At 41.7% G+C, this 15,584-nt stretch overlaps 1 protein-coding gene across 1 annotated transcript; it reads right to left on the reverse strand.

Moving 5' to 3' along the window:
- Nucleotides 1–429: 429 nt before the first annotated feature.
- Nucleotides 430–13,874, reverse strand: COX7A2 (cytochrome c oxidase subunit 7A2). Its single transcript, XM_089681391.1, has 4 exons — nt 13,721–13,874; nt 8,540–8,629; nt 5,347–5,431; nt 430–635 (listed from the first exon to the last, which is right to left on the reverse strand). Exons 1-4 carry the CDS (start codon nt 13,745–13,747, stop codon nt 580–582), a joined length of 258 nt encoding a protein of 85 aa, XP_089537517.1. The 5' UTR covers nt 13,748–13,874; the 3' UTR covers nt 430–579.
- Nucleotides 13,875–15,584: the final 1,710 nt, after the last annotated feature.

Genomic DNA, 15,584 nt, shown 5'->3' on the forward strand with positions numbered 1-15,584 from the left:
CAGGATGGCAAGTGGTTAAAGAATACAATTTTAATTCAGAGGAACATCTTGTTTTGTAAAATGACATTTTAGAGCCATAGCTAAACCTTCTGACACCTGCAGATCTCTTTGGGCAGCCCAGATGTAAACCTGCCTGAATGCAGAAAAAGAGTGACCTGACCTTATCATTTTTCAATTGCTGAGAGGTTCAAGTGTTATAAAAGCACTAATGGACTTACCACCCTTTAAAGCAAACACATGCCACTATCAACATGATATTTTAGTTGAAAATAATGTTTCTTTTATTATTTCAATAACCGTTCTATTATTCTGACAGATAAAATGGAAGGATAGTGGACAGGAACCTCTTTACGATGTATTGTAAAAGAATTTTAAATAAATGTATAATCTAATTACTATACACATTACTGAAAATAATAACAGTAAGAATAGTAATGCAAAACTGCTTTATTTCTAGCAGTTTATACAGTACATTTTAATAAATATGGTTCCCGCAGTTTAAACACATCTTTATGACAAGGACAGAACAATCCCTGATGCATCACATTGAAGCAGACCGAGTTCAAATTTAACATGGAATCATTTCTTCTGAGGCAATGAAGCTTTGCCGATTAAGAATACACTATAACCGGTTCCTGAAAAATAAAAAAACAAAAAAAAAGATGAAAGTCAAGCTGAACATTCATTTAATTGCAAAAAGCTACAACCAAAAGATCAGCTTTTATCAAGTCCAAGGTGTATGAAATAACATTACAGGTAAAGTACCGTGACATAGTGATACTACGAACACCTGCACTTTTTTCCCCCCACAGGTCTTAATTAAGCCCTCCCCACTTTTTGGTAAACTCGTAATTTTGTTGCTTAAACTCCAAAACATCCTGGCAGACAGTACAACATTGCTGTTATAATATATGCTGTAATTGTATAACAAAATCACTAGGAGCAGTATTCAACTTGGTTTTATTACTTAAGGCTTCAAAATCAAACCAAGCTTTATTCTTGGTTTATTTTGGCAAAGTTCACCTTTGCAGAAATGTTCTCATGCATTCAAACATTTGCATTAGAATAAATCGACTGCAGCATCAATTTACACCTAAGGGTATAAAGTACAAGTAGCACATAGCCCCACTCTGATCTGTGTAAGGACTGTTGAGCAGCATAGTCAGACAGCATTCCCACCTCCCACAGTTTCCTACCCATGCTGCTAACAAGGCTTCTAGTATGTAGCTAGATGTGAGTGACATCGCTCATCTCTGGCAGCAGGGACACTCTGGAGATGAGCACTATCATTCACCATAGCACAGCAAGGGAAGCCTGTCAGCATACATCTCCTTGTGTGTTCTTGCATTACAAAAAATGTCATGGGTGTTGACAAGTGTTGATGCATGTAGGACATTCCAGAGCAGCAATCACAAACAGTAAGCCTGGTTTATTGTAATGTCTTGGGGGGGAATATACCAGGAGGATATAGCATAGCTCAAACCTGCTACCTCCTGACCTCCTTGGTGCTACGTGCAATGTGTATGCTTGTGAGTATATGCCCAGGTTTGCTGCCTAAAGACCATTGCAGGAGTATGTTATACTAAACCATCTAAAAGCTGCCAATACCCAATGAGATTTCTCTTATGCAGCCCCAAGGAATGAACAAGAAAAAGACACTTGATCCCCCCAAATCCACACAAAACAGGATGGACAGACAAACCTATCCTCCCAGCTTTTGTATTCTGACAGGTGGCATTCATGGCTGTCAGGATGAATAAAGTGATTGCATCTATTCAGATGTAGGTGCTGTTCAGCCAAAAACTGTCCATCCAGTTCCACACAAGGAATTGTTTGATTAAGCAGAAATCAGCCAAAATTTTATATAAATCTGCCTGCAGAAGGTACATAAATGTGACTTTGCTATATGTGCCGCTAGTATATTGCCTAGCAGTTGTGCAACACAATTACTTGATTACAGGCACAATACTATGAATAAGAAAAACACAGTGATAGGTGTCCTCAGTGCTGCCAAAATAGGAAAGCCCATAAAAAAGACTTATGCCTGGGGAGATGAACAGATTTTTTTTTTTAAAGCTCTGCAAACAATCTTTGAAGAAAAAAAAAAAAAAAAAAAAAAAGGGAGCTTATTTTAAAGGTCATACCTGTAGGCTGTGTGCAGCCCCTCCCATGCCTTTCAAAGCTCCTGGTTTGAGCAACTCTCCCTATCCTGCCTAGATGCCAGGACTTGCTGGATGTTTGGCCCCTGCCTTCCAGTACTGCAAGAACTACCAACTGTGCCAGATTCAAACTTCACGCATGGCAGTGTGCTCTGTCTGCTGCATCAGTGAGTGCCCTGCGCATGCACTGGTTTTCTCGGTGCTGAGGGGGGCCATACAGACTTAAGGAACGACATTTAAAAAGCATTTTGCTCCAACGCTACACAGTGGTTTTTAATCGGACTTTGATCTACTGGGGACACTTGAATGCATTTTCTCACCCTATAGGTTGATTTCCCAAGCTTAGTGACAAGTTCACTTTAAAGTGGAATTGATTTTCATCTGTTTCAATCCTCACCCTTGGTCATCACACCTTATCTTTTACAGGATTGCTCTGCAACTAGCATGCTTGATATATCAAGCAATAAATCTCAGTCCTGATTTACTCAGAGCAATAGTGAGGTCAATGACAACATAGCACATCTTGTAACCGCAAAATACTTCAGCGCAATTATAATTGGTCCCACCTCCAATAAAATACTGCTGCTGACACTAAATGCGTTCCCACATATACAAATAAACTTTACAAACCAGTGCCGCACAATTCTGTGTGTTGCAAATTTATATAGTGCATAACTTATGTGTAAGCCTCACAATAAAGTGTGTGCGCAAATATGCAATACAAAACAGATAAACTCCCACATAACTCCTTATAAAGTGAATATAATAACCACAGTGCCAAACATTACATATAGAGTGTGATCATCTTGCAATATACGACTCCCACATGGTACTTCAAGTCCTTATAAAATGTGAAAAATTTCTCTTTAAAAAGGTCAATATGTTCTCATAGATATTCATGCAACTTCCTGGCATGTTGGAAATCACGCTTGTGCGTTTCTCCTCCACCAGCACACATACAGTTAGGTCCATATATATTTGGACACAGGCACAATTATAGTTTTTTCAGGTATTTACCAAAACATATTCAAGCTATAGTTATATAATGGATATGGACTGAAAGTGAACTCTCAGGTTTAATTTGAGGGTATGTACATCCAAATTGGAGGAAGGGTTTAGGAATTACAGCTCTTAGGAGTAACCATCCCCCCTTTTTTCAAGGGACCAAAAGTAATTGGACAACTGAATCAGACGATGTTTCATGGCCAGGTGTGGGCTACTTCTTCGTTATTTCTTCATCAATTAAACAGGTAAAAAGCCTGGAGTTTATTCTAAGTGTGGTATTTGCATTTGGAATCTATTGCTGTGAACCTAGATCATGAGTTCAAAGGAGCTGTCCATACAAGTGAAACAGGCCATTGTAAGGCTTCAAAAATGAAACAAATCCATCAGAGAGATAGCAGCAACATTAAGAGTGGCCAAATCAACACTTTGGTACATGCTGAGGAAAGAAGAATGCACTGGTGAGCTCAGCAACATAAAAAGGCATGGACGCCCACGGAAGACAACAGGGATGGATGAGTGCAGGATCCTCTCTATGGTAAAGACAAACCCATTCACAACATCCAGACAAGTGAAGGACACTCTCCAGAAGGTGGGTGTATCATTGGCAGTCTACAATCAAGAGAAGACTTCATGAGAGCAAATACAAAGGGTTCACCACAAAGCGCAAACCATTCATAAGCCTGAAAAATAGAAAAGCCAGATTAGACTTTGCCAAAAAAAAAAAAAACTATAAAAGCCATACCAGTTCTGGAAAAGCATTCTGTGGACGGATGAAACGAAGATTAATCTGTACCAGAATGACGGGAAAAAAAAAAGTGGATCTCATGATCCACTTTTTTTTTTCCCGTCATTCTGGTACAGATTAATCTTCGTTTCATCCGTTCCAAGCCTTCTCCACAAAGCACACACCATCATTTGCAAAACATGGTGGAGGCAGAGTGATGGCATGGGTATGCAAGGCTTCCAGTGGCACCTGGGTCATTGGTGTTTATTGATGATGTGACAGAAGACAGAGGCAGCCAGATAAATTCTGCAGTGTTTAGAGATATACTGTCAGCCCAGATTCAGCAAAGTTGGTTGGATGGAACTTCACAGTACACATGGACAATGATCCAAAACACACTGCAAAAGCAACCCAGGAGCTTAAGGAAAAGAAGTGGAATATTCTGCAATGGCTGAGTCAATCACCTGATCTCAACCCAATTGAGCATGCATTTCACTTGCTGAAGGCAAAATTAAAGGCAGAAAGAACCACAAACAAAGAACAACTGAATACAGCTGCAGTTAGAGCCTGGCAAAGCATCAGAAAGGAGGAAACCCAGTCTTTGGTCATTTCCATAGGTTCCAGACTTTAGGAAGATGAGGAGTAGTGAGGGACATGGAGCCTACAAGGTGACCAACCTGGATTACAGTGTGGAGGAGATTGGAGGTGGAGAGATAAAGAAAAATATATCTACCTGGGTTATAAGGGAAAGGTGCTTTTTGACCTAAATACTTATATGTCAAATCCAGGCGTTTAGAGTATATATGCGCACTGGTGGAGAAGAAACACACAAGGGTGATTTCCAACACGGCAGGAAGTTGCTTGAATATCTATGAGAACATATTGACCTCTTAAAATTTGCACATTTTATAAGGACTTGAATTACCATGTGGGATTCATATATTGAAAGATGATCCCTGTATATGTAATGTTTGGCACTGTAGTTATTATATGCACTTTATAATGAGTTATGTGGGAGTTTCTGTTATATTGCATATTTGCACACACACTTTATTATGAGGATTCCATATATGTTATGCACAATATAAATTTGCAACACTGTGTATAATACGTCAGTATTGTGCGGCACTGGATTGTAAAGTTTACAGTACATCTTGTGTTACTACCAGTGAGGGTTTTGCAGAGCATTTCTCATCTATGTCACATTAAAAGTGATCCCTCCTCCTATACTGCAAATATTAAAATAGGAAGCAAGGTCATGTAACCTAATTTTCACATATTGGTTTCTTTACAATTTTAAAAGATTTTTTTTGTTTCTTAAACGATTAACAGGGGTTTTTCTACTGAGCCATTTTATGGTGCACTGTCCTCCACTTTAATATGCAGGTCCAGGACTCAGAGGGAAACAAGCTTTAAAAAATAAATAAATAAAATAAAAGATAAAAACTGCTTAGTTACCCAAAATCGTGAGCAGCATGGTCACTCTGTACAATATTACATCACTAATGCCACCTTTTAGATGAACTGGAACATCATCATCTTTCTGTAAAATAAAAAAAAAAAAAAAAAAGATAATTACTCACAATTTGCGATAGCGAGATGTAGATCTCATAATATGTAGATTTAGTGATCCCTTCAAGTACAATAATGTTTTATATATCAGTGTACCCAATTTTCTTCCATTAGTGCTGGGGCCATCCTAACAGGTATCAGCTGAAAGCATTCCTTCTGCTCCATCACAAAGACAAGTAGCTGCACTGGGCAATACCAATGAGAAGGCAGGAAGGGGCAAACAAACTTCCATACTAGCAGAAGTGTCTGCACTTACACACGACAGATTTTTTATTTTTTTTTTTGTTTATACCAACAGACACTAAAGAATACGTGCGGTTAGTGACAACTTATGCCATCATGACCACTGAGAAGTCAAAGTGGCCGACTTCTGCGGTCTGTCAATAAACACAAACAGCGTGGTTCGGGAGCGAGCCCGCAGGAGTGCTCTCACAGAAAGTGGATTGCTATGGGGGCCTGGGAGGGAGGTGGGGCACTACCAGGAGCGGCGGCAAAGAGGTTCAGGGCTGCTCTGTGCAATTCCACTGGCAATGCAGTCAAGTATAAAACGGTTATTTTTATGGGGGGGAGGGGGAAATACAACATCTTTAAATCTTTAAAGGGGATCTGCAGCTTTTAGATAAGTTTAACCCCTTGGTGCCGGCGCCTCCCAGCCCTTTAAGGGTTTCAGAAGCCAGGAGGCGGGGTTTTAGGGTTATGTTAACGCCGTCACACGATCGGGAAAGGTCCCGATCGAAAGAAGAGATCGGGACCTTACCATGAGTACCGGACATGTATGCTGGGAGCGCGCAGGGCACGCGCTCTCAGCACATATGTTTTTCTTAATTGCACTCAAATGTGCGGCCGCTCGGCGTCTAGGCCCAGACGCTAGGAGGCCGCACATTTGTGTGCGGCCGGCGTGAAGAGGTTAATTTTGTTTGTTTTAACTAAACTGGTCCAAATGAACGAATTACTTCACTAAGAGATGCAGCGGCTCTCAGCGCTGTATGTAGCCTCAGCAGCATACGTTATACATTGCCGTGTTCTGGGTGTAGGACAGAGACTTTCAATTCCACTCCAAAAGCAGAACTACATTTTTCACAATGATATTAGTAGTAAAAGTGAGCGCTATCCAGACAGCAGCTGTGCACTCAAGGTAACCAACATAAACCTTATAAACAGAATGAATAAACAGTGCAGCACTAGAAATATGATTGACAATAAATATTCTAAATAAATTATATTAAAATCAAAAGTTCCATGTAAACAGTCTGTGTGATTATAAAGTGCCAGGTGACTGGTAGACTCAATGGTGGTGCTCCGTGAGTAAAAGCAGAATTGCGCACTCACCAGAAGTAAAATGATTATACGTGTTATATATCACATCCAGAGGTATCCTCATCAGGTATAAGTCTGGTCAGGTTAGGTTTTCCTCCCTCAAGGTAGTAATCATCAAATGCCCAAAAGCGGAATTATTCTGGTCTAGGTAACCAGAGGTCCCTGTTAGGGGATGGGTAGAAGGAGCTGCCTGCTTACAGGATGTCTTCCTCCTCTTGGTAAGGTAACTGGATCATAATACTGGGCTCTGAATAAATACTCCTCTTTTGTGGTGAGTGCAACATTAATTCTTCGGTCTGGATCATCACCAATCTCAAGCTGTATCAAACACGTCCATAATTCATCCACAGGGTTAGCAGCGTCCAGCTGTAGATGTTTTGTCAGTTTGTAGCAGAAAGTGCAACACACAGCCAGGTCTCCTCTCAACTCCTACATCACCAGGTGGCGATTCCGCTTTTGGGCATTTGATGATTACTACCTTGAGGGAGGAACACCTAACCTGACCAGACCTATACCTGATGAGGATACCTCTGGATGTGATATATAACGCGTATAATCATTTTACTTCTGGTGAGTGCGCAATTCTGCTATTTCTCACGGAGCACCACTATTGAGTCTACCAGTCACCTGACACTTTATAATCACACAGACTGTTTACATGGAACTTTGATTTTAATATCATTTATTTAGAATATTTATTGTCAATCATATTTCCAGTGCTGCACTGTTTATTCATTACATTTTTCACAGCTATTCACAGGGAGTTTTGTATTCTATGAAAAGTACAAAGCTTCCACTGACTGGATGAAGCAGAGCTTGTGACACCATTTGGACCAGATTGTTCCGAATTAACTATTTAAAAACACAACTAAAAGCCAAAGATCAGCTTTAAAGCACAGAAAATTATTCACAGTAGAATGATGGACAAAACTTTTCTTCATTTTGGATAGAGTAAGGGAGGGTTACAACCCCTGCCAGGTTATTTTTGCCATCAGAGTCCCAATTAAGAGATTTCCCTTCACTTCCTGTTCCATAGCCAAAACAGGAAGTGAGATAATCCCTGCAAGTTAGGGGAATTCCTTGGGGACCCCCCAGTCACCATAACTAGTGTCCCCATTGTAAGAAGATTTCCTCTCTTACTTTTCTGGGGACAAGCCAAAATTTGGGATTTTCTTTACCTTCATTTTCAATGATAATGGAAAACAGGACAAATAGAGAGAGGGTGAATCTTCCAAATGGGGGCACAGACTGCAATAAAACCCAACAAGTGTTCTAATCTACCTCCACTCTGTACAAAACAAAAAAAAAAAAAAAGTTTTGCCTTTAGCTATACTTTAAGGTCCAATTGGTAACACAAGTTTGTGGTTTTGTGCCTATTTCACATACTTCGTGCTGCAGCAAGGGTTGACATATCCAGTAGCGGCAGCACACAAGTCAGATGGCGGTTTCCATACAAAAATCATAAAATATCTCAGGCTCCCTGAGCAGCACTGTTAGTTGAAGTAGTGTGCAGTTGGGCATATTGGACCAATCATGACCTAGACTGCTGCGTTGTGCGAGAGCCACGACTCTCCCAGGTGCTGCAAACAAGGGTAGGACTGTATTACAGAAAAAAGAGACGGCTAAATTGGGCTTAAAAGGTTAATGTGGAGTCATTATTTGAAATTTTGCCCACTGTTCCTCTCTTCCCCTCACTTGTCCATGCATATTTGACAAGCAAAAGTAATATTGTGAGAATACAATTATAAAATCATGTACATACCTGAAAGAACTTCTGTTTTTCTGGAACTTTGTTTTGCAGTGACTTTCGGGCAGAAGTCGTTAGGGATCGCTGGGAGATCTGACGGAGGGCCTGAAACAAAACATGATCCATGTATAAAGCACCAATCCTTACACCTCTCAACTTCTAGCAGAAACATATTAGTATGTTGCCAGACCTGGCCAAGGTAGGCAAATGAAAAACGTGTTCCAATCACTACTGCTCCCCAGAGACAGGCAGCCCTAACATTTTCCTATGTCACCCCAACCTGGAGGGAATGTGACTTATTACATGCACCACCACCCACCTCTTTGTAAACGCCTTGCTCAGTGTCTACAGGTGGCCAGCTAAAGTGTGCACATCCAACAACCATAGTGAAAGGGTCGGTCTGAGAGACCTACACTGATTTCAACTTTTCACACAATCTGAAAGACACTAAATTCTGATTTCAAAAATCCTTAACTAGAATTTGTAAAAAATCCTAAATTTGGGAGCTCACAGAGGATGTTACAAGTAGGCAGAAAAACACAGTAAGAAGTGAATTAAATATAGATTACAGGGCCATAAAGAAGTAGATGTGTATGGAGTTTTTTGGGAGAATAAGGATGATACTATCAGAATTTATATAGCGCCAACAGTTTACGCAGTGCTTTACAGCATGAGGGCAGACAGTACAATTCCAAAACAGTAGGAATTAGAAGGCCACTTTAACCACTTTAGCGCTGTCCCATAGCAGATATACTGTAACAGGGCCGCAGCTGTGAGCAAAATCATGTATATATATATACATGATTTTGCTTTTCCGGGTAGGGGGTGCGCGCGCGTCCTACCTACGCCGCCATTCGTGGCCGCGGCTGTCAATCACCGGGTCCCGGATGGCGATTACTCGCCAGCGCCCGGTGATTGCTGAGGATCTCCGACAGGAATGGGTATATCCCTCTTGATAGCTGCCATTATCCCCCCTGGCTTTTAAACATTCCTAAGGGCCAGTTTGTGCGTCTACGGAGAAATTGCACGTTGGAAGCAGATTATGAAGAACAGGTTAAAATCATTGGGGAACGGTTTGAGAAAAAAGGTTACACATCAACACATATTAAGAAAGAAATAAAGAATATTGGAGAAATGGATAGATCATTGATGTTGATTGATAGAGTGAAAGATATGAATATTAATGATCAGGTAGCCATAATTTTAGATTTTAATGTACATTGTAAAAAAGTTGAATCTTTAAAAGACATTGGCCAGTGTTGAAAGCGGATCCCATTTTAAATAAAATTTTATTGGAACGCCCCACATTTATTTATCGGAAGGCACCTACGATCAGGAATAAAGTGGTAAAAAATGTGGTAGACCCACCAGGAAATAAAAAAGGAGTAACATTTCTAGACCAGAAAGGTTTTTTTCCCCTGTAGGAATTGTTTTGCTTGTAAAGAGACCAAAGGGCATAACAAAAGGATGTTCTCCTTTACAGCCTATTCCACAGGACGAGAGTTCCTGATTCGAGATTTTATTTCATGTAGGACGGAGGGGGTTATATATGGTTTGGAGTGCGCATGTGGACTCCAACATGTGGGCAGGACTAAGAGACCACTTTGGAAGCGATTACGTGAACATGTGCAGAACATTAAAAAAAGGTTTTCCCAAGCACAATGTGTCTAGACACTTATTGACGCATCATAATAGAGACCCCTCCACATTAAAATTTTGGGGCATTGAAAAGTATAAAGGTCACTGGAGGGGACTTAATAAAGTACGTTCCCTTAGCCAAGCAGAGTCAAGGTTTATTTATGAGATGCGAACGCAGGCCCCGCCCGAGGGGTCTAAACGTGGATTTTGACTTAAATTGCTTTTTAAGTGACTTTTAGATATGGGATATTGTTTGTCTGTATATTCTATTGGTGACAATTTTATTGTATTTTAAATTTTAGATTTATATCGACCTGGTACATACTAGTGATTTATTAATTGTTAGTGATCATGTTAATGTTGTGAACCTATGCTATGGGTGTCTGTATGGCTTGGTAGGTTCCCTCTTTAATAAATTCCATTTTTTATTATTTAATTATTTATTGATCTTAATAGGGATCAATAAGTGAGAGTTTGATGAGTATAGTTTTATATAAATACATTTTATAAATATATTCTTTTATGTAGATATAAATGTATAATTTTATTATTAAATGAGCCTATATGAGGATTTTTAGTATATATGCCCCATTTATTTTTTTCCACTAGATGGCTCACTTCTACTGGTAAGGGTTTATTCTCCTCCTAAGAATGTGTTAATTTATTTAATAATTGTTTGGAGCATTGTTTTTATTCATGTATTTTAATTTGTTTTTATTAGATTCTATTATATATTTCCCCTGGAGCAAGTTTAGTCACATGCACTTTAATAGGATATAGCACTGATAACACCCATTATTTTGTAGTAGGATACTGACTTCTAGATTATGGCCATCGGAGGTTATTATTCCTCCGAGTATAAGTCAGCGTCTGCAGGCAATGGTGGGAAACTGGCTCCTTTAAAATGGACGCCAGAGGTCCGCCTCTGGATGATTATTGGTGCGAGTTCTCCTATATAAGGAAGCCCTGTCCTCTATGGGCGTTACCCTGAAGTCACGTGTTGAACGTGACGCAACACGTCGGTACGTGGGGAGGAGCTTCCGGTGACGTCATTTCCGGCGTGGGGCCCATATTGGATCACCCTGTTGTTAATACCCATGCAGTACACCCATAGCATGTGGTAGGAAGCTGTAAAAAATTGTGGCTAATGTGAGTGGAATTCTTTTTATCTGTTAATTGATCTAATAAAACTGGTTGCACTATGGAGGGTCTCTGCTTGTGTCTCATTATGACCCTGGGAGGAGCTGGTTACTAGTCTGGTGGAGGCTGGAGACGAGAGGGGAAAACCTGAGAGGAACCCATTCTGATAGGGATCGCTTGATCCTCAAAGTGTGCTGGCCCTGTGGGGTCTACTTAAGGAGGTGAGGGGGCATTTTGGCCGTTAAAGCATTGGCACATGTGAATCACGCACACTGCACATTACTTTTGCATGAAGAGTGAAGTGGGAGGCCCACCATAAAGCATCGCATTATTATTATTATATTTTTTGGACTTTGCAATTGATTATTTGTTCACCAATTTTGAGCACCAGTATGTTTTTTGTCACAATATTGAATTAAGATTGGATTTGTCACTTTATGCACTGGATATTCCCCACAAGTGAATTCACGCATGACACGATTATTTACTCCTTTGTTTATCATCTCGGATATATATATTTAGGGGATGTGTATTGTAATCACTGATTCACTTAATATTCATATATATATATTTTTTAGTGTTGCTAGCGCTACACTGTTTATTTTAATTGACTATTCACTTATTTGGGTATAAGGTTAGTGTCAGCAGCTTTTGAGGGTAGGATTCCATTTAAGCGCAGGAGGTCTTTTGAATATTTTTTGCAGTTTTATTACTTATCACTGAAACCAACTCTTGCACAATCATTTGTTGACAGAATGCCCATTAAAAGTAAATGTAATATACCCTTCTAGCGACATGACCCTTGGAAAACATTTTTCCAAAATACTGGACAGGATTCCGCTCTAATTTGTTATCATACAGATAATACAGACGTGCAGAAGGAAAAAAAAGCAGACATGTAGAGTCTGTAAACCAATGTGGTAGCATTGCTGCAGAATGCAGGAAGTGACAGCACACTCCTACTCTGGGTAATTCATGCATTATTTCAGTGTATACTCTACTGAGCAAAAGGCTTCCATAGTAGGAGGATCAGCTAGAGCAGGGGTCTCCAAACTGCGGCCCAAGGGCCGGATGTGGCCCTAGGCGCACTATTCTTCCCACTGACACCAACAGTGGGGCAGTACTTCTTCCCATGAAACCAATGACGGTGTACTATTCTTCCCACTAATACCAAAGATGGGGCGCTACTCCTACTAACCAACAACCCTAAGGCCATGTTTATTCTCACTGATGCTGGGACCAGGACATTTTCTATCCTCACTGGCCCTAATCCAGCCCTCCTAAAGTCTGAAGGACAGTATACTGGCCCTTTGTTTGAAAGGTTTGGAGACCCCTGACCTAGAGCAACCACCTCAACCAGGGTTTCTACACAGTTTACTAGGGGGTACTTATGGCTGATTGCCCTCCTACCTGGTGGTGACTGCACACACCGAATCCAATGTTACTTAGCAAATTGGCAGAATGACATTTTAGTTGCCTGTAAGGGCATTCTATCCACTGATTAATGCTGTATTGAGCACCAACTTAAGAGGGCACTCTACCTGTTGACCTCCACTGTAAGGGCAATTTTTCCACTGATCAACACTGTAATGGAGGGGCATCCAACCCATCAATCTCAACTGTAAGAGGCATCCTACCCACCAATCACCAAGGTAGGCAGGCATCCCAACCACAAATCAGTACTATAGGGGGGACATCTTAGCCACTGAGCACCACTGTGAGAGGGCATCTTACCCACTAAGCGCCACTGTATGAGTGGGGGTCTTATTGTAGAGTGGGGCTTACCCACTGAGCACCACTGTAGGAGGTGGGGGGAGCTAACACCCACTGAGCACCTTTGAAAGGGGGGGTTTACCCACTGAGAACCATTGAAGGATGGGATCTTACCCACTGTATGGGGATCTTACCCACCGATCAACAAAGCAGTGGGCAGGGGCATCTTACCCAGCCATCCCCACTGTGGGCGGGGGCATCTTACCCACCCATCCCCACTGTGGGGGCATCTTACCCACTAATCACCAGTGTAGGGAGGGGGGCATCCTAAACACTGATCACCTCTCTAACAAGAGCATTCTTCTCACTGATCATATATGAAATACTTTGAATGGATTCCCTGACACCTGCCCGGACAATGTACACAGGTCAGTAAAGGCTGATCTAGTGTGACGTGTCTGCTCACACAGTCATAACAGCAGTCCAGGGATCTCCACACATACCCGCTCTAATATGCCCCTTCCTACAAATCTGACACACAGGAAGCTTGCTGTAGAAGCGATTAGCCGGGAGCACCAAGGTCACCGGTCCATAGAGAACACATACACTTCAGTGTGATGAGGACATGGATACAGAGATCTCCCCGCCATGAGCCCAGCACCGCCTGTACACAGTCATCATGAAGGATCTCCAGGCCGCCCTTACCAGGACATTCCGGAACATGCTTCCCATCCTCTCTGCTCACCAGCCGCCTCTAAAGGACAAGGACACACTGCAATCGGAAGAGGAAGTAAGCTCCCTCACCGTACGTAGCCTGCGTGCACGTCTTCCAGAGGAGGAGGAGGAGACATGTTTATTGAGGGCAGGTCGACCTGCCTTGTATTCTGTAATGAGTGTTGTTAGCAGAGCACCTGACTTTATTATATGAAGGTGAATATGGGACCGTGAGGGGGCCAACGTAATGCTTTGTGGCATTTTCCTTCCGTGGTTACTGTAATTCACTTCTAAAGAGTACAGAGGATTGATGAGGTAGACACTGTGGGGGAGATTTACTAAAACTGGTTCACTCAGCAACATTGTGGTGGTAGCCAATCAGCTTCTAACTTCAGCTTGTTCAGTTAGGCTTTACCAATAAAACCTGGAAGCTGATTGGTTTCTAGGTAGAAGTGAGCTTGTTGCCTGTTTTTGCACTCAGCAGCTTAGTAAATCCCCCCTGTATGTGTATGATTTGTGTTCTGGTCTATGTTGAGGGGCTTCATGGGCACATGCATTGTGCTTTTAACATCAGTCTCTTAGATTGTAAGCTCCAAGGAGCAGGGCCCTCCTATCCCTCTTGTATTGAACTGTATTGTTCCAGTATTGTGTCCCTCTATATTGTAAAGCGCTCAGCAAACTATTGGCGCTGTATAATAATAAGTGTGCGACCCTTGTTAGATCATTTATAATTCATGGGGGGACATTTACTTAGCAAATTAGAAGAGCATTACTAAAGAGGAACTTCAGTCCTCATATCAGGAAGGTTTGGCCCCCCAATGCCATTAAGATGTTACATGTGTAGTGCCACCCCCAAAGGAGCCCCTTGGTAACTTTGGGTTCCCTGTTCCCAGCCTCGACTCCAAAACAACCTTGGCCTCTCTGGCACACCTGGTTGAATAAAATCACCAAGCACAAGTAACAACACAAGTGTAAAATACCTTTCGCCTGGCTGTGGGGTACAGCCAATACATTTTTCTCACTGTGTTTTTTGGTCATGCAACATCCTCCATGAGCTTCCAATGCTTTCCTTTTCCCCCTCACCACTTTTTGTTTGGAATGAGCTGTGCATGCTAGTTGTGGTCATGTGCACTGCTGTATGCACACTACTGTACATATCCCATACTCCATCTCAGGGGTGAGCAAGAGGGGGTGGCTATGTTCCTATGTTCCTAAGTACAGTGGGACCATAGAGAATGAACGTAAACTACCCTCGAACAGCAAGACAGATCACAACAACAAAAACAAAAACAAAATTTAGAGGAGGCTGAGAGCAATAGAAGGTACTTTTTTTTTTTTTATTAATTGCTTTCCTGCCGCCATATAGCAAATATACTGTTACAGGGACGCAGGGGTGCACAAAATCAGGTATATTTATGTGATTTTGCATTTCCAGGTAGGGGGGCACACACGAGCCCTACCAGCACCGCTATTAATCACCAGGTCCCAGCTGCTGATTACTCCCCAGCACCCGGTGATCACCGAGCATTACTGGCGGGGGGAAAGAATTATATGTAAACAATACAGTTCTCTCCCCGATCAGTTCCAGCACACTGCTTTGTATGACTCTGGATAGCAGAGCCATACAACGCAATGTGCTTACAGTTGAAAGCACACACACAGCTTACAGTAAAACAGCACACAGTTAACCCTTTGATCACCCCACATATTAACATCTTCCTGCCCAGTGCCTTTAGTACAGTGTCAGTGCTTTTTATTAGCACTGATCACTGTATTGGTGTCACTGGGGATATCAGTCAGTTCCCCAGTGTCAGAATGCCCGACGGAGACCCGCTATAAGTCGCTGATCGCCATC

The sequence above is a fragment of the Staurois parvus genome, unplaced genomic scaffold, assembly GCF_062004578.1.
Source record: "Staurois parvus isolate SC_StPar_1 unplaced genomic scaffold, SC_StPar_1.0 ptg000264l, whole genome shotgun sequence".
Classification (NCBI taxonomy): Eukaryota; Metazoa; Chordata; class Amphibia; order Anura; family Ranidae; genus Staurois; species Staurois parvus.

Bases quoted from the DNA above. Each gene is read 5' to 3' on its own strand.
- COX7A2 (XM_089681391.1), bottom strand. From the start codon at position 13,747: ATGGGAAGCATGTTCCGGAATGTCCTG. The intron at 8,630-13,720 runs GTAAGGGCGGCC...GTTTTGTTTCAG, and splicing joins GCATGTTCCGGAATGTCCTG to GCCCTCCGTCAGATCTCCCA. The intron at 5,432-8,539 runs GTATGTACATGA...TTTATTTTACAG, and splicing joins AAAAACAGAAGTTCTTTCAG to AAAGATGATGATGTTCCAGT.